Raw genomic sequence first — 23405 nt, 5'->3', positions numbered from 1 at the left:
ATGAAAGTGCTGTGAATACATAGGCATTTGTAAGAAAGGGAAGAGAATGAGGAGAAAACTATCTCAACAACTCTCTGTTATGGTTTTAGAAACCAATCATTTAGAAATAATTTAAATAAAACAATGTAAGACTAAGTTGATATCCAGGTGTCTCACTAACTTGCTCTATTCTTGCCATGCAAGTTCTATAACTGTTAACAGGAAATACTTGCTCTTTAAGTCTAAAGCTATGTAAAGGTCTCTAATGGCACTGCAGTTGTCCTGTGCTGGGAAAAACCCCAGTATCTGGGAATCACTGAAATACTGCTAATACTGTAGGTAATTTAGGTGTACAGGGAGGGCAATCTGCACAGGCACTGCACAAAGCTAAAGGTTACGCTGCACATCCCATTTCACAGTTCTGGGTGTTAGTGAGATCTCATTTTGGAAACCAGGCAAATCTTCACTGCTTCCACTGCAGAGGAGGTCAATGATCTCATCAAATTTCCCAGGGAAAATTGTGTGTATGATCTGCTTGTATTTGTGGTATATTACAGTGAAAGTATTTTCTCTGTTTTGTGGCCCACATTTTTCAGTTTTGTTACATCCTTTGGCTGGTTCAAGCACTCAGGGACAGATCCTGCACATTGACACAGTATGGGCCTCACTGCTCAACCTCATGTTTGGTGTCACCAACAGCCCTCTAACCAGTCTTGTGGTTCCTCTCACAGGGCCTGATCCAGACCCCCACCCATCGGCCGACATCCTGCCCCATCCCCATCCCCATCCCCATCCCCATCCCCATCCCCATCCCCATCCCCATCCCCATCCCCATCCCCATCCCCATCCCCATCATCCCCATCCCCATCCCCATCCCCATCCCCGTGGAGGTGACTGATGCCTGGGGCTGGCTCTGCCCCTGGTGCTCCCTCGCTGTCCCTCGGGCAGTGGGGTGGGTCCTGCCACCCCCAGGAACCTCTGCTTTTCCCACCTCCCAGCTGCCCCTAACCCCCAGGGTGTCCTGGTTCCTCACCATGAAAGAACTAAACCCCAACTCTTCGGCTTCAAGTCTTCATGTTGAGTACTGCCAGCTACCTTAATGAACTGTTTACACGGATGAAGCAGTCGAAATTACTTCTAACCCTTGGGCTAGTGCCATGTAAAATTTGGAATGTCCTTATGAATCTACTCTATGTGGAGTATTTGCAGGTGCACACAGCTATTGCTGAAAAAGGGCACCTGTATCCCCATACTGCAGCTCAGATTTCCCTCAGGACAGAGATGATGCTTCTCAGGCAGAAGCTGAAAGTAAAGAAGTGGCTCTTTACTTTGGCCACTTGACAATGTGGAACACATTGCAAAACACATTTCTGGAAATTTAAGGTCATACTATGAATCAAGGCGGCTAGAAATCTGAGATGCTTTTTTAGACAAATGGAGAAATAGATTAGTTTATTTAGATGTAGAATGAAAGACCATGAGAACAGAAACCTGACCTGTGTATCACAGACCATTACACTTCATGCAAATACCTTACTGCTGAGTCAAGTGCGTAACTAAGTACATGGCAAACTAATCTGATCACCAACACTGTGGTTATGTTTTGTTGCTATAATAAGATCCATATTCAAATGTTTCTGAAGAGGTTCGTGCACTAAGTATTCTCCCACTTTAGCCTAGGAGTTCACACCTTAATAAAATAAATGTAAAGGTGGAACCTGACTGTCTACAGAATTAGCCTGTGGCTACCCACATAAGGAACTGTGAGCAACACTTCAAAACATTTCTGATTGCAATTAGGTTTCCCAAGATGCAGGCAGAGATTTCAGCACATCTCTGGACTCCGTCCTTGCAACCTTCGGAATAGGGATATATCACATAGACAGTGAGAGTCTGTTGCAAATTATACATAGAGAAGGGGGGGTGCTCTTTCTTCTTCAAGGATGATCATCCTTATTCCTCCCTTGTTTGCTCAGCAAAGAAACAGAGTAATAGACGATCCAAGTCCAGGAGCTGTTTGTGCTTTTAAAATTTTGCAGTACAGTTATTATTGTCAGTATGCTTATATTCTTACATTGTCTGATCACAGCATCTTACTATTTGCTTTCATAATTTTTTAATGGCACTTCGTTTCAGGAAGCTCAGAGCATACAGCTTTAATGCAGAAACACTATCTTTCCTATATCTTTACTTCTGATTGTATTGATTAATTTATTTCCACTCCCACAACACTATTTTGTTCTAACATGGTTATTTATCAATAGCTCTGCTCATCTCAGAACCTGTAGGCTTCGAAGTTATCTTGTTTTGCTTGAACCTCCACCTAATCGGCACAGTAACTAAGTTGTAATTACTGAGAAAAATCACTTAAGAAAATGACACAGCGGTCTTCACTTTTGTGCTTTATAAATATTACATGTCTGTAGCTCAAACACGTGGGCACGGCGCAATGAGCGCCAGAACTCTATTCCGGTGCGTTATGAGTTTTTAAGGCCTGAACAAAATGCCAGGGATCGGAGAGTCGTTTAAAAGTGTCTTGCCAATGCAAAACTTGCAGCTGCTACCACGAGGGGCAGGCAGAGCGCAACGTCCCCGGCCTCGCGTGGTGCTCCCTCCTCGCTCACCATTCCCGCTCGCAGAGGTGAGCCCGTGCTCTGCCCTAGGAATGCAGTGGCCCTCCACACGAGGGTTTAGGCTAGTAGGAGAGGTCAACACCAGAAATCGAGGGTGGTTTTCAATGGTGCTCCGCTGAAACTTAGCTTGCATGACAGCTTTTCCGAAAATCTGCCGGTGACTGGGATAGGCCCGGTCTCTGAATGCGTGCAGGGTGCACAAACCATCATCCTCACCCCACCTCGGATAACCTCCTCTCCAAAATATGTTTTCAGGAGCTAGCTGACCTCTTATAAGTTAATTCTTATTCCAGTAAAGCAATTAAATAATGCATATTAAGAGCATGTATCTTCTTTCCCCTTGTATGCTAGCCAAAAAGATGCTCCATTCTAGTCCTGTTTATGCAAAAAAAACCCCGTCATTTTTTTTTTTTTTCTTTTCTTAATATGAGATTCTCTAGAGTCAAAAGAAAGGAAAAAAACCTGACTTATGTCAGAAAGAAATCTATATTACTGAAAAATGCAATCTTTTCTGAAGTTATGTAGGAGAAAACATGAGCCTGTGAAGAGTAGAGGACTTCTCTCTTCTCCAGACTGCCTGAGTGAGAGTCTTTGACAAATCATCTGCTTTTAACAAATTATTTGCTGATGACAAGTAATTTCCTTTTTTGGGTTTTTGAAATCAATTACTATTTTGGGGAAAAATGCTTTTTTAATGAAAAATATCTCAAGACAAGAAGTAATTCTGATTATAAACTGAACATATTATTTGAAAATGTACTTTCTTGCTTTCCCAAAGAAATTTTTAAAATAACTGTTAACACTTTTTTTTTTTTTTGATAAACGTACAGCTACAATTAGAGTTTTGATTTCTGTTAAATGTACAATTATTGAAAAATGAAGAATGCCTAATTTAAAACTCAGTATCAGGAAAGTTTCAGGCCTACACATACTAAATACAAATGGTTTATACTTATATTTTTGATTCATCAATGTTATTAGAACAGATATGCACACAAAATAAAAGTGTTTTTCACATAGATAATACTACTTAGATTTGCTTTGAAATTTAAGCAGATGCAAAGAAAAGATCAATAACTAACCCATCCCTGTCTCCTCTCGCTATTATTTCTGGGAGCCTGTTCCAACTGTTACCAAGGAAAAACCAGCTTGCAAGAGATTTGGAAAACAAATGGAATTTATGGATTGAATATCTTAATTGGGGAATCATATTAAAAGTTAAATGACAGGGGTACATTAACTTAATACTGGCAGGAATTTCTGTGTGTCCCAGCTGCAGTCCCAGCTTCAAGAGGTTAAATTCATTTCTTGCTTTCTTTCTCAGAGCAAAGTCATTGATGCATTCCAGATCCAGGAGGCATCAACTATTGCTTTCAGGACTCAGGATAGGCATGAAATCCAGATGTTTGTTAATTCGCAATGCCTTATATTTTCTGAATTTGAACAAGGATATGGATTGCAGTGTGCCACAGAAGACAGTGTCATGTCTTAATGAGCAAGAATGCGCAGACAAACATAACAGTGAAATCCCTGTCTCACTGAAGTAAACCATAAAATTCCCCCAGACTTCACTAGGAAAAGGATTTTATCTAAAGAATCCAAATTATTCTTGAGGAACATTTGAAACTCCTTGTCATAAAGGAAAAGAAGTCAATCATGCCTGTCTTTAAAATCCCACTTACAAAGAACCACAGTTTGTATGACTCACTTAATTGTTCATTACATGTGAACTTAGGGCTTTCTCCTTTTCAATACTTTCAATCTGTCTTTTTATAAATACAAATATTGAGACACTGTTGATTAGAGACAGGATGAGACAGAGAATAACTAAATAAATGACTAAATCAACACTTACACAACTGATGGTAACCTAATAAAGGCCAAATTTTCACAGATTTTAATTGAGGTCTACTCAGAATGAGTTTATGCGGATTTCTTCATTGGTAAGAGTTCACATGAGATAGATGAAAATATATGCATCCAGCCTTTGCTTATCACACTCATTGCAAGGTTTTTTCGATTTTTACATGGACAATAGCATCTATCCTTTCAAACTTATTCTCAAAGTTTCACTGATGTGATTTTTATCTGTATGAAAAGAGTCTGGATAAGTTGCTAAGGGCAGAAAGAGGACTTAATTGTGGAAAGGCCTGTGTTGACTGCCTACACAGATAGGAAATTCAGGTATTGTTAGCTAGACTATTTCCTTCATACTTCGTATTAAATCTGTCAAACAAGTTCTAGTATTTCTCCTGCTTTATCACAAATCTCCCACCTGTAGGTATTTCCCTTAAAACACTGAAAAAAAAGAAGTATATATCCTCCTTATATGGAGGAAGGATCGGAAAAGGAACACTTAATGGCATTATATGAGTGGGAAAAAGGAAAAGAAAAGGAGAGCTGTTATGTTTTTAATTTATCCCCCTCCATGGTTTTAAGACAACCTGCCAATTTATGAACTCTTATTGTTTGGATTTGGCACTACTGCATCACAAACTCTGTTATGAATGACTGCATGTTCTTTCTTTTGGACTGTAAGCTTCCTTGGACAGGAATAATTGTTTACTATATTTTTCTACCACATGTTGCCCAACCTTTGGATCAGAGGTCTGTGGGTGACTGCATTCATCAAGTAATAAGGGAAGGGCAACAACTTATCACGCTCTCCCTGGCAAACCCAGTCCTTACAGGTTGACCGTATACTGTGGTTTGGGAATCTTTGTTCTAATAATTGTTCACACTTGTTTATTTAACATATTCCCACTTGTAGCCTAAAAATTATCTTCTCTTGACTACACCAAGCATGATTTCAGGACACAGTGGAGAATATTTATGTAAACTTTTAATTATTTATTTTTAAATTTTTAGTATTTGCTTATTTATATTTATCATTTCAAAAGACATTAACGCAACTAGGTGCCTTTGAAATCCTTGATTATTTTTGGTACTGCTTGTGGGCTTATTTGGACAGATTTCTTCTTTTTAGTAAATAGCTCTTTTTTTGAGAAGATACATTCCAGATTGCCTCTACCCTGAGGGCTTATAAATTAAAAACCTCTACTATTACGTATACTTCCATGTGGCTTGAAATACCAGTAGAGTATATAATACATTCACCCACAGTGAGTACATGATCAAGAAAAGAAAAAGGAGCAGGAAAACACTAGAAAATTATGATACTGGCTGGCAGATCCAGCACCTCAGCCCTCAGAAGATGAGAAGGCAACTGGTAGCCTGTGGTTAATTTCCAGAAGGAAATGTCTAGCTGCTGATTTATAGGTAAATAAAGGATTCAGTTATTAAAAAGACATGGGATGATTTTTTCAAAATGCACTACCAATCTTTTCAGTTTCTAATGGTTTTAAAGAGCAGGTTTAAAGGTAGTTTGAGGATAGTTGGTTTAAAGAAAACAAGCAATAAGTCCCTCTGACAGCATTTGTAGAGTCCCAGGTACTTTTGAATAACTTGCTCCTTTAGTTTAACACTAATGTCAAGATAGAGGCAGTACAGAAATCAAATAGTGAAATAGAAAAATTACAAAAAGTGAATAAACAATTAAAGCAAGTGTATTTTTTTATTATATCCATCCTGGATTTAAAACTTGAGTTTGAATTTTTCCTTCGATTTTATTATTTATAGTGGTTTAAAATGCAAAGAAATTATGTTGATTTAGCTGGGCTTATTCCAGTCAAAATAAAACTTAATTATAAAATACTAAATGTCATAATCTGATAACCATATAAAAAATGAAAAGATAACTCAATCTAAAAGTATAACTCAGTTTGAAAATACAAAGTTTAAAGTACAGATGCAAAGAAAGACATCCCCCAATGCTGCTGTATTTTGATTTTTAAACTATTTAAATATTTGTAAAATTTTAATCTTTTATCAGGCTTTCAACATAAATATTGAGGCACTGAATAAAATTTGAGTTCAGGTAATTTACAGTACTAAGATTTCACAGACATTACTTATTTCTGGTCAAGATACTGTTAAGTGGTTTTATTAAAGACTACTCTCCCTAAAAATTAAAAGAACTTCACACAGTCTATTATATAAACAGGTAACATGTCATTTAGTCTTCATATTAGTTATGAGGTAAGCTAGAATGGTTTCAGAGCATACCAGTTTGGGTCCAGAAAAGTTCTTGTTCTCTCTTTCAATCAAAAGCCCCTGGTTTGAGAGAATAGTGCCAAAGACTACTGCATTTATAATTTAGCAACTATACTAAATGTGAAGTTCACTCTGATTTTGTTGGCAGTTAATACTATCACATGATAGAAACTATTCAATCAGTGTTTGGCTAAGAAAAAATTTACTTTAACAAACCTGAGATAAACTTGGTTTAACTTCATACTGCTGATGGTATTTAGTTGTGTAGGATAATAAAGAAGTAGTCAGCTTTTAAAAGTTCTATTTATGTCTTGGGTTGACTCCCAAGGTAAATTGTGGATGATTTCAGGGTTATTACTTGAAATAATCCAAACCAACAAAATAACATACTTCTCAAAACACAGGTTTAACTAATCTTTTTCCATTTGTGATATTGCAGTTATAACACAATTTGTTATAATGTAGTTTGTTAAAGTAGTGAAGAAACTGAACCCTGGTGTTAGTAATTAAAAGTAGTTTCATTTTATAATGGCAGAAATGAAACTCTTTATGCTCTTCTTCTTGGAGTATGTTATTTTGAATATATGCTATTTTTGGACACTGCAGAAAAATGCAAATTCATAATGTTCTACTTTGGCCAGAAATATGAACCCCAACAGATTAAACCACATGATCGTGCTACCAGCTTCTAAGATGCCAAACAGAGGAAAACACAGAGGTCTCTGTTTCTTGTGAAGGATTATGAACAAAGAGAACTTTTGATGTTTATTCTTCTGCACCCTAAAGAAAGAAGACTGTCCAAAATAGTGCTATTATGAAATGATGCAACCAAGACAGAGAATTCAACCTTACAGTGACCTTTTAATCTTCCTTCAGCCCTGTATCAAATTCTTCCTACTGCTCTGCATTTAAGAGATTTAGAAAACACTTCTTTAATGGTGTTTAAAGCTCTTATTGCCAGATAAAGAACAAAGACTATTCATATAATTAAATATTTATGAGGCATTCCTAGCAATGCCCCTCATATATATGCCACTCAAATCAATTGCCTACTCCAAAGTTACATTGCTTGAGAGCTTAATGCATAACACTGTGCACAGGAAATACAAATTCTTAATTTGTGAGTAAATAATCAAGCTACCCCTCCTCCTATTCTTATATATGCCTTTAATATATTTCCAAGGAAAAAAAGGTACTTATAAAAAATATAAAATTTTAACTGGCGTACTGATATACAGATTTTATTGAGCACAAGAATTATTAAGCCAAATGCATGTGTGGGCAAACTTTTATTTTAGTATGCACACCTTTTAAAATAAAACACTGCCTTTTTTACTAGTTGCTTTCCAGTGTCTTTTTAAAGGAACCGGGAAACCAGTAACGAAGCAATGATATTTCTTAAAAAGCCAGAAGAGGGAGCCCCTTAATAGGGCAATCAATTTCCCATCTGAGTCCCTCTGTTGCCGTTCCTGAAATTTCTACTATACATGAGGTTAAAAGGAGATGAGATGCTAACATCGCCAGAAGGAATCTTTCTTTATCTGTGTTTCACAGGCTAACAAAAGATAATTAACAAAACTATAATTTTCTATCATGCTTTCTTTTTTTTTTTGAGAACAAAGGAGACTAACAGCTAAGTTCCTGTGGTCTGCCTTCTCAACTCCTAAATTAATACAAAATGACCCCTCAAAGCTTCAGCATGCGTTTGAAGTGCCTTTCTGATACAATGCTGTGCAGTTTCAATTTTACTACAAATGCATCACACAAACATCTGTGACTCATCTATGTGTGAAGATAAAAGGGGGGGTGGCCTAATGCAGGCTGAGAAGAGCCAAGAAAGAAAAGATCACTATATCCAGAATTTCTTTATAAGTAATTTTATGAGACAATGTCAGAATTGGCATACATATCAGCCTTGGTTTATAGTGCACAAAATGGATCTTCCAACTATTTTTCCATATAGTTCTTTCTGAGAGCAGTTAACCCAGTAAAATTGGATGTGCTCCATGTTTTACCACTCAGCTTATTTTCTTCGGACATATGTGTTTACTTCTCAAACTGAAACAGTAATCTTGCCATTGTCTTTTGTAATCCGTATTTGTAATAATGCAACATTGCTGACATTGCTAACAAACCACTGAGTTTACTGAGCAAAGGGGACTACTCTGACAACATTGCTTTGATAACACAGACCTTAGCAAGTACAGTTCTCATTAGTTCTGTGGGAGCAGGACTAAAGGGACTAATCTTTTTCTCTGCATGGGTATTTTGAAAATCCTTTCCCTGTTGTGTACCAAAGCACTTAAGCAAATACATAAAACTAAGCTTAAGTTAATTACTGATTACTGAAGTGAATGTTAACAGATTTTGCTGACTAGCAATGGTCTTAGAGCAGGGGCTTAAAACCAAATCTGTGCTCAGTAGATTGAAGTCTAATGAGGAACTCAATATTGAAATTTTTACTCAAGCTGAAATTCATAAAACAAACCTTCAATTCCACTGGAGTCAATGGAAAAACTCCCTGTTACTTAAAAAGGATCAGGGTTCCTGACACTGGACTCAGTAGGAGTTCTGCCTGAACAGGGCTATGCAATGGACTCAAGAGTTTTTACAGGAAGGCTAATGTGAAGGAAAACAGACATTTATACCTGTGGAATTTGTTGAGGTGCAAGATTTTTGGCATTGCTGAAAACAAGCCTCTTCCTACTAATAAGAGAAGCACAAATATCAACTAACCCCTCCCCAGCTGGGGTGAAAAAGACCAATGCCGATCGCTTTCTAATATCCCGCCTCCAATATGGAGCTATTTTAGGACTCAGCCTTTGAAGGAAGTCCTTTGTTCACTTAGAAAAATAAATGATTTTCTCTTTACCTGCACTGGTGCCTGCACCGGTTGTGAGGTCCCCACTCATCAGGCCACCTAGGGGGTTGAAATGAAATACTACAAATGAGGTTGATAATTTATAACAGGCAAACATTCAAAACATTTTCTCTGACTTCAAACGGCCTGTTCCAATACCCACCACTGTTCACTGACTTCAACAGGCATAGGATCAGATCCACAGCCATAAAGTTGAAATGCTTAATGTTACCCGTATGAGACATTTGTCTTTCAAGGACAAACAAAATATGTCATACACGATGTTTCATATTTTCACAGCATATGAAAAATCAATTCTATTTGAAAGTTACATATAGCAGTCCTTCACTTGAAAACTATCTCTAGTTCAGTACTAGTCAGAAAAGCAAAGGCTTCCACATAGGATTGGGAGGAAGAGACTGAAAGTTCCTGGATGAGAACATAACTCAGAAGCTATAATATATATTTACATAGCTTTTTAATTTAATTTCCTCAGCCTTTCGTAGACATTCACTCTAACGGTTTTTAAAACATCTCTTTGCACTTGGGGACCACGAATGGTTCTCTGAACCCATTATCCTTAAGGATTTTGATGTTGCTTCAGCCAGACGGATTGAATGAATTTAATCCTATTTATCCTATTCAGAGGTGAGCCCCCATCATCACCAGAGCAAAACACAGTCTCCTGCTACACAAGGCACTCAAGTACAGAGCTCAGCTAACATTTACCCGTCAAGTAACTTGTGAATGCATAAATAATAATAAATTCTGCATTTAGCCTCTAGACTGATGATTTAAGTAATGAGTGTCCTATTTTACTTGCTTCAACTTGTTTGCGTTGGCTATATTTTCTCCCCAGCCCCCTTAAGCTTTATGATATAGTGAGATCTTGCATGAATTAAGCAGACAAGCTGCCTTTTTATGAAACAGCAAATTCTCTGCCCTTTTATCCTTTATTGATTTCCTTTAATCTTAGTCAACATTCAGCAGCTTTTTCTAGAAATTTTTTTTTTTCTTTTTTCCTAAATTGGGAATAGAAACCCCTTTGGCTCTTCTTTTGATTTTTCAGCACAGCAATTTTGGGCAAACTGTTATGACTGGTAAAAACAGAGTTCTTGTTTCTCAGAGTACGGTTTAAGGTGACCTAAGGCACACAAGCAGTTGATAAAAGAGCATTTAAAGAGATGGGATTGAACAGAGCCTACCTGTGTTACCTGCACTCGGAGGCCGATGTGTCACGCCAGGAGACATGCTATTTCTTTGCAAAGAAGGATGAGCCAGCGGCAAAAGGTTGGGGTTTCCCAGTGAGCTGACTGGGTTACTGTATACCAAACTGTTGTGGTTGGACACTGGGATAGAAACTGGCATCTCAAAGTTTGGTGGTGGAACAGCCTGTACAAGAAAAAAAGGGAAACAAAGACAAGAATAGTACAGAAGTACAATAGCCTTCAAGTACAGTTACTCTATATTTAGTTCAAATATTTTGTAGTTGGTGGTTAAAATATTTACACTCACCCTGCTCCCCCAAGAGTCAAGAGAAGAGTTTCAAAAGAGTTACCAAGGCTTTTAAATATGATTTTCCAAATCATGAATCCATCTTCCCTTAATGCAGCTTGTACATTTACTTTGTAAGAACAGGAAAGATTTTTTCCCTTATTTTTTTTTTTTTTTAAACAAAACCCTGCTTTATGAAGCTTAATTTTTGTATTCTTTCATTCCATGAAGTCATAATTACTCACTTGTGATACCTTAATCTAGGGCCACAGATGACTGCAAGATCAAAGGTACGATTATGATGACTTCATTGCATGGAGAAAAATTAGAAGAGGTGGAATGCAAAAGGGAAAGCTTCAATTTCAGCTTATGTTGCTTTAGCAACCAGAATGATCCCAAATCATGTTAAAGATACCAACAGTGTAAATTACTTTTTTAAAAGTTTCTATTTTAGCTTGGAGGGGATTAAAAGAAACAAAGTTCTACTCAGGGACAGGTAGCAAATATAAGTCTTTTTTTTGTTTTGTTTTGTTTTGTTTTGGTTTTTTTTTTTCCTTGATTGTTTGGGGGATTTTTGTTTTATTTGGGGGGTGGTGGTAGTGGTGTTTTGTGATGTCTTTTCAATATACTGCTTTCATACTTCAAGGCTGGATTCTCTCCTGAATCACTTTACTTTGCAAGAATCCCTTTCAAAGAAAGAAGCAAATTATGGACCACTGACAGAGGGCGTGAGAAGACTCAGTACCTGATACTCATTTGCTCTTAGAGATCCCAACTCATGTTTTCTTGGTTGGTTGGTGGGTTTGCTGGTTGGGGTTTTCTTGGGTGGCAGTTGCCTGAATTTCTTTAAAATTTATGGCTCTTCTGTCATTCAAACACATTAGAACTCTGTATTTAATTTACTTGTTTTTAAAATAATTAATTTATTGCCTTTTTGAACAGAAAGAAAACTTCATCAGAGTTACCTGACAGGATTTTAAATATTGAAATACCTGCATGTACCTGCAAAGTACTCCTCAATTTGACATTTAAAAACCTTATAAGCTTCAAGAGTCTAAATCCATCAAAAAATTATTGAAACCAGCCTCATAACATCTTGAGAGGGAGGAAATAACAGATTTTAATTTTGTTGCTGGCAGATGATTGCACTGGTAAGTCTTCAAGGACCTAGAGGGAGTATGTTGAGAGCTGGACACATAATCTGCTGTGTCAGAGGCACCCTGACCTTCTGCCTCCCACATGTCTCTTCTCTGGCTGGCCAGTGGTGTTGGCTGTGCCCTCTGTATTACAGAGCTGGCCATCAAATTACAGTTATCTCTTAAGTTGTTTGGGTTTTTGTTTTGTTTTGTTTTGTTTTGTTTTGTTTTGTTTTGTTTTGTTTTCCGTCCTATCCCCTTTCTACAGGCAGACATAATTTTGCTCTAAATATGGAGGAATCAATTTGCTTAACCACTGAAACACACAGCAAGATTTCAGTTCAGGGTATGATGCGAAGGATACATTACACAAATGCCTGGGGACTTATTTCGGGGTGTTAATTTAGGACTGAAACGCTCTACGTAGCCTGTGGCCTGTTTTTGTGAGAGATGGCTGTAGAGTAACGGTTGGGATCAGGTGGGACACCTGAGCAGAGGGACCTGCTGGCATCGCTCCCCAGCCGGGATGCTGCACGTTGGGATTTGCCACCCTTTGCCGAGAAGCTGAGCTGCACCCCAAGGGCCATATTGTCCATAGAGCTGATTGGTTTAAGTGGAGGTGGGAAGGGGAGCAGAGGTGTCTTGGGAATCTACGCATAACGGGCAAAACTACATGTGCTGCCAGATCTGTGTAGGGATCCTGAAACAGACCAATGCTCGTGTCTCACAAAAAGAAAAAAGATAATAAATGATTGTGTGTGGGGAAAAAAAAAAAAAAAAAAGTAATTGCTGAAATATGTTCTTTATTTCTTTCAGGAGCAACCTTTTTTTTTTTTTTTGCCTGCAGATGTGCTTACATTTGAAGTACAGCTCACCAGCTGCATGCACTGTGACCTGTCTTTCCAAGGAAAATTTACAACGTACGTAGCACAAGGTGTACCAGTGTATGTCACAACTGAGGTCTAGGCTTCTTGGAAATAGCTTCACATAGCATAATCTGAAACGTCCTATCAGCCTGAAAGTATGTTTTGAAGCAAGACATTCTCTTCACTGGCCACAGAAGGACCCAAGAGGTTTCCAAATCCAACATAAGTCAGAAGTGCATGGCTGCTCCTGGAGCTCCAAGTCAGATGCTGCTGCTGGTTTCTGTCTTATCCAAAGGGTTTAGCCAGGGAATTCACATGAGGACAGATGTCTCAGCTCCACCCACAGCCTGATGTGAGATGTGAATAAGCCAAAGTGAGTCTCTCGCTATTGCAGCGTTCAGGGCTGCGGTGGAGATCTCTCTGCCTGGTGGGTTCCAGCCTGTGATCCTGCCTGCTTGTGTGCCAGATCGAGCATCACACCTCACCTCTGCCATCAGATCTGTGAAATCTGCCCACTAAGCCTCAGTAGACACCAATATTGCTTCTATTTTCTTAACTTATTCTCGTAATCACAATTTCTGTTGAGTTATCTAAACAAAAACACGGGTACAAATGAAAATCTGAAGGTCTTGACAATCCTCAGCAGGCCCTTCTGCTTTCAGCATCATGCTCTGTCTTTCCTCCATGTACAAACCAAACCCTTCAAGGGCTGGAATCGTCTTTTTATGCATTAGGATAGCACAAAAGAGCCCCAGCCTTGGTTGCTCTTGCAGCTGCCAGTCTAACTTGTCATGACTGAAACATACAAACACTGCTGAAACAGTTACTTATCCTTCATTTTGTCATCTTAGAAATTTTTTCTTAAACTACTGAAATTATTTTCTTAATTTTTCTAGCAATGGTTTAGTTTTCACCATTTTACCTACTGTTTGGATACACTTACACCTATTTACAGAGTACTTCACAGGCAATTTTATCAGGGCAAAGCCAGTTTACTCTCTGCTTTGAAGCACAATACACGCTATATCTGGAATTTAGTAGTTTTTATTTCTTCTCCACAGTTGTCAACGGTTAGAGAGAGAAGTTTTTCTGGATTAAATCAGTATCAAATAGTAAATCCCTAGCTACAGTTTCGCTTTGGTTGCCCAAATTTTGTTACAGTCTTATATGTCCTTCACCAAGAACTGCAACCCCCTGCAGATTCCCTAGTCATTCTTGGTGGTAAGTCACGGGGCGTATCTATTCCAGCCAGGCCAGATGGACGTTAAAGCTTATGATGTGCTTGTGTAATATCTATATTAGTAAATTTAACTTGCCTAGGAACTGAGGCCATCTGAGGCCACAGAGAAGTCCATGTCCATACTATTAAGTTTTCTCAACCTCAAAAACATCATGACTACATACAAACTGACAACTGGGGATTGTTCCTGGCCTGGGCTAACTACCAAACAGAGCTAAGAAATTGTCTGGGAGAGTGTTATTTGGCTGGTGCCAAAAGCATGCCAGGGACTGTTCAAGCAATTCAGGGCAGAGATAAGCACCTCCCGTTGCCTTGGTATATTTTTTGCCATTTGCTAATTTACTAACATAGATGGGGCCTTACTCTAACGTGTATGCAGCTTGCCACGTTTTTTTTTTTTTTTTTTTTTTTTTTTTTTTTTTTTTATCTGTCTTTTCTCCTTTGGACACAATTGCCAAGGAGGGCAGATGGCTCACCTGAGAGGGTACTGCCAGTGTACAGCACACACTGTGTTAGGTGTGCGCTCCACAAGCTGTGGTACATTGTGCAAAGCAAAGTGGTGGGGACTCAAAACCCTTGGAAATTAATGGACCAAACGTTCTGTGTTAAATACTGTTTTTATCCCTCCCATGTTCAATCAGGCCTTCATTTATTTAGAGACAGAGATGCTTATAGCTCCCTTCTAGTGGACTATTTCTGTCTCCTCTGCTTTCATCACTCTTATGAAAACTGCAAATAAATGTCTAATTATTATCAGATGTTTCAGAACAATGTAAATACTTATCCCCAGAAAATTATCTGAGGAAACATTATTGGCCTTAGCTGTTAGGAGCAAAAGCCAATTTTGTTTTCATTTGGCAGCAGCTTTATTCTGTAACAAGACCAGGCACAGGCATTGCATTGTTTTATATATTTTGTAAGTAGTGATTTAATGACTTGACTTGGTGACTTTTTGTGCAATTTTGTTTTCTTCCCCCCAGTTTTCTTGGCCACCTTTGATGATCACAAGTAAATGAATATAACTTTCCTGACTTCCCTGAAGTTATATTGATCTGTGCAGTTAAGGATATTATCGCCAACAATATAATACATAAAATGTATATGTAAAAATATGTATTATATTTGCAAATTTCCATTATGTACTAGCTTTGAGCTCTGTTTTGCACATTACATCTTGGCTTATGCCAAGAGAAGGAGCTCCTGTTGCATTAGGGGAGAACATCTACTGCTTCTGCCTTTTGTGGTAAGCAGCTTGATGGAGCACACAGACCTTGAGCTCTGCATGTGAAGTATTCAAAGAAGGGATATCCTGTGTGTCATGAAAAGAAACGCTAACGTTTGGCAGTTCTGTATCTCTGAAGTGCCTCTGAAGTAATTTCACAAAAAGATAACACACTGTACCTTGTAACATCCCTGCAAGGGTAGGAAGTTACATTATACCCAAAATACAGCTCAGGAAACCAAGTTAATCACCAAGTTAATAGCTGAAATAGGACTATATTTGAGGTCAAAAGGTTAAACTTAATAAAAGCAAACAGAGGGAAGGTCCATTAATTTTGGGGAGGACAAAAGTGATGTACCATGTTTAGATCAACTGTGTTGTTCCTAATTCCTAGAACTTTCCTAGCTTTATAAAGATGATTTTCCCAAATGCTTATGGAGGTAAAGAAAGTGATAGAACTCACTACCACAGGAATGAGATTTTTTCCAAGTGTTTTTGTTTTGTTTGTTTGTTTGTTTGTTTGTTTTTTGTTTTGTTTTGGTTTGGTTTGTTTTTTTTTTTTTTTCCATGTCTTAAGATTTCAAATGGTTGTAAGATGTTCTGATTTTTTGGAACAAAACCAGGTAGCATGAGAGAAACAGAGGATCTGAAGGACCATCCCAAACACCATTTTTAAGGTGAAAAAGTAGCTTGGTTAAATACTATCTGATCGAAAATTCCATCACTGTGATTTGAACAAGCCAAAGGTCATCCTTGAAAGAGGAAAGGAATGGCAATTGGTAACATTTTGACATGAAAAAGGGGTTAAGCATTCCAGCTTGTAACAGTCAGCCTAAATGTTGCAGTCATCGTTTGTCAAACTGAGTTACATCCTGAGAAACCAAATTAATGGTGACAACTTTAGAGCTTTTTTCTCTGAGAAAAACAGCTATTCAAAAGAAGCAAATAAAAAGGGAGGTAAATAAAGACAGAATATATTTGTATCCCTCCCTGTTATTTTATATACATGTTGGGCATCCTTAACCAGCCATTCCAAATACTAATTTACCGAATTTGGTGTCATTCTGGTTTCTGGGAAATTTTTTTTTTTTTTTTTCCACCTCCAAAAATACATTTGCTATGATGTGAGAACTTCTTCAAATTATAATTAACTTGAGTGAAAATCTTTCTGCTGAGAATTAATGGAAACGACACTTTCACTGCAAGAGATGGAATCTGAGCATCCTTAAGAGGTATCCTCAGCTGAGGTATCAGATTTTGTATGCACAATCGACTAGCACTACGGAAGAGACTTTGCTCATTCTGGGTATACAGACATCCTTTTTGGCAGGTAACCATACAACCTACGTGTGGGAACGAGGGACGAACACATCCAAATGATGTCTTTTAGAACCAAGCAGTTACCTATGAAAATTCAGATGCTTCTCTGGACCTGGGAAAATCTTTGGTTTGCTACTTTCTCCTCCTCACATATTTGGAAGAAGGGTAAAATATAACCTCCAAACCTCCACGTTCTTTTTGTCGGCTTTATAAATGTAATATTAAACATAATGACAAAGTATTCTCCCCTTGTATGTCTTGTGCAAACAAAATAGCACATGCAGAGTTATTTCTCTTAGATATCTGGCAAGGCATATGACTGATGGTTAGAAATTTTGACTTGGTTAAAACAAAATTTAGCTCATGTTAAAGCATTAAAGAAATGCTGATGAGGTCAAAGCAAATTCTCTGATAAAGCTGTAAAATCACCCCAACACACAAACATGTCTGAATCCTAACATTAGGCTCTCATGCAGTCTGTTTCTCTGCAGCGAGCAAGTAGCTGTAACCCTTCAGTGCTGCAACTGAGTTTAGCAGAGACACTTGAGAACTGAAGTGACACGCACAGAACGCACTAATTACTACACATAAAGGAATTTCAGTTCTACATCGTTTTTTCTATATCACCACAGAAAGTATTCTGTGGGTTTGTTAGCCTGTCCACAAAGAAAGATTTCCATTGTTATTTTTTAGTTATAATTTGGGTGAGTGGTGTGGTAAAACAGTTCTGTAAATCAAGTGAGTATAATGTATCTATGTATATTTCACTTCCTTCTGTAGGTTTCACCTATAGTAGTCTTTGTCTGTGTGTCAGAGGTAGACACTTGGAAGAAAAATATGTCATGTGAAGTTTTCTGACCACAGTGTTTAATTATATATTGGGCAATTAAAGCCCGTTTCCAGCTAAAATGTTTTCCTTAAGAAGCCAGAACTGAAAGGGTTATGGTTTGTTACTGCAGCAGTTATCAGCAGACAGCCATCTAACCTTTGGTACTTACAGGTATTTTATGGCTCTTGATCATATTATCAAATTCTTCATTTATTTTTTTGTATTTTTCTTCAGTGCGTGGGGTGAGAGCGTAAGAGGAGTCAGGATCGGGGCTTTCACAACCTTTGTTTTCTTTCTTGTTCAATGCCTGCCAGGTTCAGAGAAATATCAAAGAGTAAAAAAAATGAAAGGGAGCTCAGAGTACTTACACATAATCTTTGCCTGCTGATCATTAGATCAATATCTTCATTAATTTTTCTGTACTTGTCCTCAGACTCAGGGCTGTGACCTACTGAATCGTCTGCATCGGGGTCTGGACTGTCACAGCCATTAAGTCCTTTCTTTCTCAATGTCTGAAATACATAATTTGGAAAGTTCAATCCTTGACACAGGCTGCAAGAAAGACTCAGCAGTGTTACAGTATCACAAACTGCCCAGCGGTGGAAGGTTTTACATTATGCTTCAGGGAAAGAAAGTGACTAGAGATCCATCACACTGATGCTGTAGGTCTCCAATTACAAGTGGCAAGAGAGGACCATACAGACCTCTTTCTTCTGAAACTGGAACCAGTCAATAAAGAATTAAGCCGGGAATCTGGCAAAGTGCCTGTGCTAGTACCACCCCCAGCCCACCACCCACCAAATCTGCTAGCAGTAAGGGGTTAAGATACCCACCCGGAATGCAATTTATTTTAACATATTTATCCATTTGAAATGAATGAACATTAAAAGCAAAACACGCATACTGTTTACAGTGGAATATCCTGGTGTTCTCCTTTCCTCGAAAGAAAGATACAGGAGGAAGATATGAAAAAAAAACATGCCACAAATTCAGGAATTCATGTTCTTCACAGAAGAAAAAAGAGGAGTAGCTAAATTGAATTCTTCCTTTGAATTGGATACAAGGGATGACATTAGCAATGCCCTGCCATTCCTAAGTGTATGCTTTTGATAACGCAACAGGGAGGACAGAGTTGCTAATGTGGCTGTGAAATACCGATTAAGAGCTTCTACACATGGTGTTTACTTTTTATTGACTCCAGTTACAGTGCTATAAATGCACAGTGCTGAAGCTTAATGTACAGGAAAAAGCACTGCTAAAACAGATGCTTAGTGAAAAGTCAAAACATGAATTTCAGGTTCAGCAGCTCAAATCAACCTTCACAACCATGATCTTCATCACCAAGATAAATAATGGAGATGAAAAAGCTTGAAAACAGAATGAAATTAGTAGCTAACAATTCAGAATGGTTGCCTGGGCTCAGGTAGGTTTTAACTGGTCTACCTCGACAGATCACCAAAGAACAGTCATGGGCTTCATCAAGGTAAAAGAATATGAGAAGAAAGTTTTTGTGGACTCCCCAAGCACAAGCAGTAGTAGACAGAGTGAATATTTATAAGATTTCTCAAATTTAGCTTCAAGAATGTCGCAGTCCAAAACTCTTCAATGAGTCCATTTGTCAGTCTACAAACTTTATTAGACAGCTTGCAGTTAATTCTGAGTTGAAACCTGGCTAAGCAATCTCAGTTACACCATATAGGTCACATATCACTCTTGTGTTAATAAGTGGCTATGCTTGTGCTGTGTATTAGTGTGGGATGCTCTAACCGGTTTCTTTTTGCCGTCCCAGAACAGCTGCCTCTCATCTGAGCCTTTTGTTCCTTCTGGAAAAATGCATTTCCTAACTATTTTTTTTTTTTATGGAAATGCCCATTTTACCACCATTAAAGCCCTCAAGTATTATAATGTTATACCTTGTTCCTGTACGATTGTATTTATTTGTTAAAAATTAGACTTGATTTTCTTCGTTTTACCTGAGACTTAAGGTAAGCCTAGCCCTCTTATTCCTGAAAAAGCCATAAAGCTGTTCTCCTTGTGAAAACACACCTTCTGAACCTCACATTTTCATCCAGTCGGAAAAATGATGGTGATCTGCCCTAAGAGATCTGAGCCTTCCAAACTCATCGTGTGGACCCCTAAAACAGATTTAGGCAGCTGGAAGTCTGGCTCAGGTTAGATCTTTCTTTGCAAACTTTGTTTCTATATAGACTTCACGTCTAATCCCATGAGCTACTACTGACACACAGACAAAATTATAAATCCATTAGAATCAAACTGTAAGAAGCTCTATCCTTCTCCTCCTCTCTCTTATCTCTCTTTTATCTTTTAAATGTTAACTAGCAGAACAGACATAGTCATGTATGATTTCTACTGCTAATAGCTTGAAACAAGCCAATTATAAAGAGGACTTCTGCAATCAGCTGTTGTTTGATAGATTTAATAGATACAGTATGATATATTAAAAGTGAAATTTCTGTTTTACATCTGAATAACTAGTCTCAGCTAACATTATTCTCTTCATATAAGTACAAAAGAGTTGTCCTCTGAAGACAGAAAATGTTCTGTTTTCAAGATCCACTGGATCACGCTGTCCAGACATGAAGTCCAGATCAGCACTCTTGAGACCTTTTCTTGAGTTCATGTGGGTCACTGATGGAGTCCTGCTGATTCACATGGAGTCTCTGAGGAATGACGCTGATGTGAGCTGGATTGGATGTCATCCCCAACTCCAAGCTTTGAGATGACAGCCCAGCTCCTCTAGTTACAAATGGCAATGACATCTTTTCTTCCCAGGGGTCAGCTCAGCTACAGCTGAGTGGGCATAGGTGAGGGCAGGGAGCTGCACAATTGCTATCCTACCAGACAACCCAGATGAAGAGCAATATGAGAAGACAAGAGAGGGAATGCTATGCAGCCTCTTTGAATATTTTCCTCTGCCATCATTCCCAAAGCCGTGTCTGCTGCATTCACAAGACTATGGGTGAAAGAAGACACACCTTCTACTCAGCACACTCATAATGCCCTAAAGGTCTGCAACTGCCTACTTAGCACTCATGTGAAACAGTCACTCCTGTGGTTTGTAAAGGTTCAGAAGTACACTGCCATCTTTCAGATGTTCAGAGGAGGACAGGCAAGGTAACCCAAACAATGTCTTGCAGAAGTCTCCAAAGAGACCAGATTCCCTCCCAGCATGGTAATGTTTTTATTTTCATACATATTTACTTTTATTTTCATATCCTTAGAAAGCAGGTTGCTGCCACAGATAAGAAGAAATCTCTGTTTTCACCAGAAAAGCTGAACACCTGATTTAGTAAAATCATCTTGGTATTCTACCCAAAATAAAGTTTAGCCCTAAAGAGTAGAGGCAAACCTTTCCCTTGCAAAACCCACCAATGCAGTGTGTTTGGCTGGTATGTTGGCTGCTTTGGTTAATCAAGCTCATTAATGCAGTGCACTTGTCCTCCTGTGCACCATTCCCTCTTTCCCTCCCCTTTCCCTCCCCCCTCCCCCCGAAAAAAAAGAAGAAAAAAAAAGAACATGCTTCAATAAGATGGGATAAGGTTAGGCAACAGAAATTTCCATAATTCTGCTGCAGTCAGAGGCACAGCTCTTAGTTTTGTGAGTGCTGGAACTAATGCCTGGTTCCCTGTGAATTGCATTTTGGGGTAAAGTGCAATATCCAGAGAAGCTTTCTTGTGGCTGGGTCTCTCGGTTCTTCTCTTGCTCCCTACCCATCCTTCTGCTGATTCTTTGTTGCTTCTATGTGTAAGGACTCATGCTGTAACACTACCTTCATCTGGAACCCTTTCTGGGAGTAATTTCTGTTTCTGTTTTTATGCACAAGAACATACCATTTTCATGAAACTTGTTGGAATTTCATTCTCTGTCAGACTCTTCCCTTTGTGCCAGATTTGCTTGGCACTGAATAAAAAATGAAGAAATTATAAGGGAAGAGACAGAAGAACAGACTTACAGGCTGCACAGGCATATGAACACACAAATTCACATACACACTCCCCCTCTGGAGAGAAGAGCAGTCTGAAAGTGACACCCCCTCTGCACGAAGGCACTGACTGGTATTTAGGACAAATACAACGTTCCCGAGCATCTAAGCGTGATTTCTGGCTCTCCACACAAAGGTTGCAGTTTGGCCTGTTCTATTGCCTTGTTTGTTACTTTACTGTCCTCCACATCACTACCTCCCACATTATACCTCTCATAATTGTCCTTTATTGTCGTGGTTTAACACCACACAACACAAGTTGGTGCAGCACAACTAAAAGTGCCACTGACCAATATCTAACTGGAACACCCTTATTCACACGCTCTCTGGACTCTGTGACAATTTCTCCTCTTCTCTGCTTTGTGCCACCTCTTGAAAGCAGAAGCTGGTTCTGGACACTGGAGAAGACAGGAGTCATTAAGAAGACCAACTCGGTTTCAGCAGGCTAGAGTCTTTGACCCAGTCTTGCAGTGATTTAGAAACCATTTTTTCTTGCAATGTTAAGCTGTCATAGCCTCTTGCAAACCTTGGAAAATAGCCAGACCTATCGCATCCTCCTGGAGATTAGCTGGTTTCCAAAGATTTAATGACTATTCAGGGAATTTTTAAGAGGATAAAATTACACAATTGAATAGTGCATTGCATTCTAGAGAACCCCAAGCCAGATTTCAGTTATTTTTAAAGAAAATAAGCCATTTTTGAACTACGGAAGCTCCACTTCTTCCAAGCAATTAAACAAGTAATTATATTGGACTTCAATAACCTAAAATCAGCCAAGGCATTTGAAAAACAAAATGGTTAAAGGAAAACAACCTTTGGCTGAAGTCTCACATACCAGCAATTTAGCCTAAATCCTGCTCTATAAATCTCAGAGGAGAAGTGCTGACTTAGTGACATACTGGCTGCTGTAAAATGAAGTATAAACAACTATTTACTTTCATTTCATGCAAAATTTATCATCACTACAAAAGCACAAAAGAAAATATGGCACTAACAGCCAGGTCTGATTTTATCAAGGCAATGGAAATCATCGTAATTTGAAGGCTTTTGAGTAGGAAAAGCCTTTCATTTTCCTATTCCACCCTCTGTTTCTGCAGTATGATCCCCTTCTTTTAGCATTTCTTTAACAGGAAGAATGGAGAAGGTTAGATTTTTTTTTTCCCATTCTATCCTTCAGTTTGCTCGTCTTTGTAGAGGGGTATCTCCTGTCTTCTTAATAGATTCATCTGCTGTGGAACTGCTCCCTGCAGCATTCCACGGCTTGAGAAGCCACAGATATATGGGCTTGAAAATGCTCACAGTATAGCTGCCAAATTAAAAAGACCAGGTCAGTTGATAAGGTCCCAAAAAAATTCAGATCAGCCTGCTCTGTCTGTTCCATGTTGATATCCTGTGCAACTAAGACAGATTTAACTACTTCAAGGTTAATCATTATCTTCATTTGTGTAATGAAATGTGTGATCTCACTGGCTCTTCATCTGTAATCAAAATTTACAGTATGGAAAAATTCAGAATTACAGGTCTACTTCTACAAATTCCCGTATCTGTTACGTTGTCTAAAAGCCACCACAATGATCTCTAACTGATAACCCCAGTAGCGACCATGACAATCCACAGAGTTGTAATTTGGTAAATTATATTCCACTGTCAGAAGACAAAAACCACAAGTGCCTTCCATTTTCCACTATCACTTTCTTTCCTGTATCTGGA

The 23405-nt window shown here is 38.5% G+C and overlaps 1 protein-coding gene across 12 annotated transcripts in view; it reads right to left on the bottom strand.

Annotated features, from left to right (window-relative positions):
* Positions 1 to 23405, bottom strand: part of MEF2C (myocyte enhancer factor 2C) — a 132720-nt gene that overhangs the window by 20551 nt on the left and 88764 nt on the right. For 9 of the 12 annotated variants that reach the window (XM_032994807.2, XM_042788034.1, XM_032994804.2 and 6 more), the window contains exons 4-6: positions 18061 to 18204; positions 10791 to 10977; positions 9598 to 9645 (exon numbers count right to left, since the gene is read on the bottom strand). In XM_032994807.2, the coding sequence (XP_032850698.1) occupies positions 9598 to 9645; positions 10791 to 10977; positions 18061 to 18204 (379 nt within the window). Of the gene's footprint in view, positions 1 to 9597; positions 9646 to 10790; positions 10978 to 17861; positions 18000 to 18060; positions 18205 to 23405 lie in introns of all 12 variants that reach the window. The other 3 variants (XM_032994809.2, XM_032994812.2, XM_032994815.2) reach the window with 1 other exon arrangement.

This window comes from Tyto alba, unplaced genomic scaffold (genome assembly GCF_018691265.1).
Source record: "Tyto alba isolate M040663 unplaced genomic scaffold, T.alba_DEE_v4.0 Super-Scaffold_13, whole genome shotgun sequence".
Classification (NCBI taxonomy): domain Eukaryota; kingdom Metazoa; phylum Chordata; class Aves; order Strigiformes; family Tytonidae; genus Tyto; species Tyto alba.
This window is presented reverse-complemented; position numbering and strand designations above follow the sequence as displayed.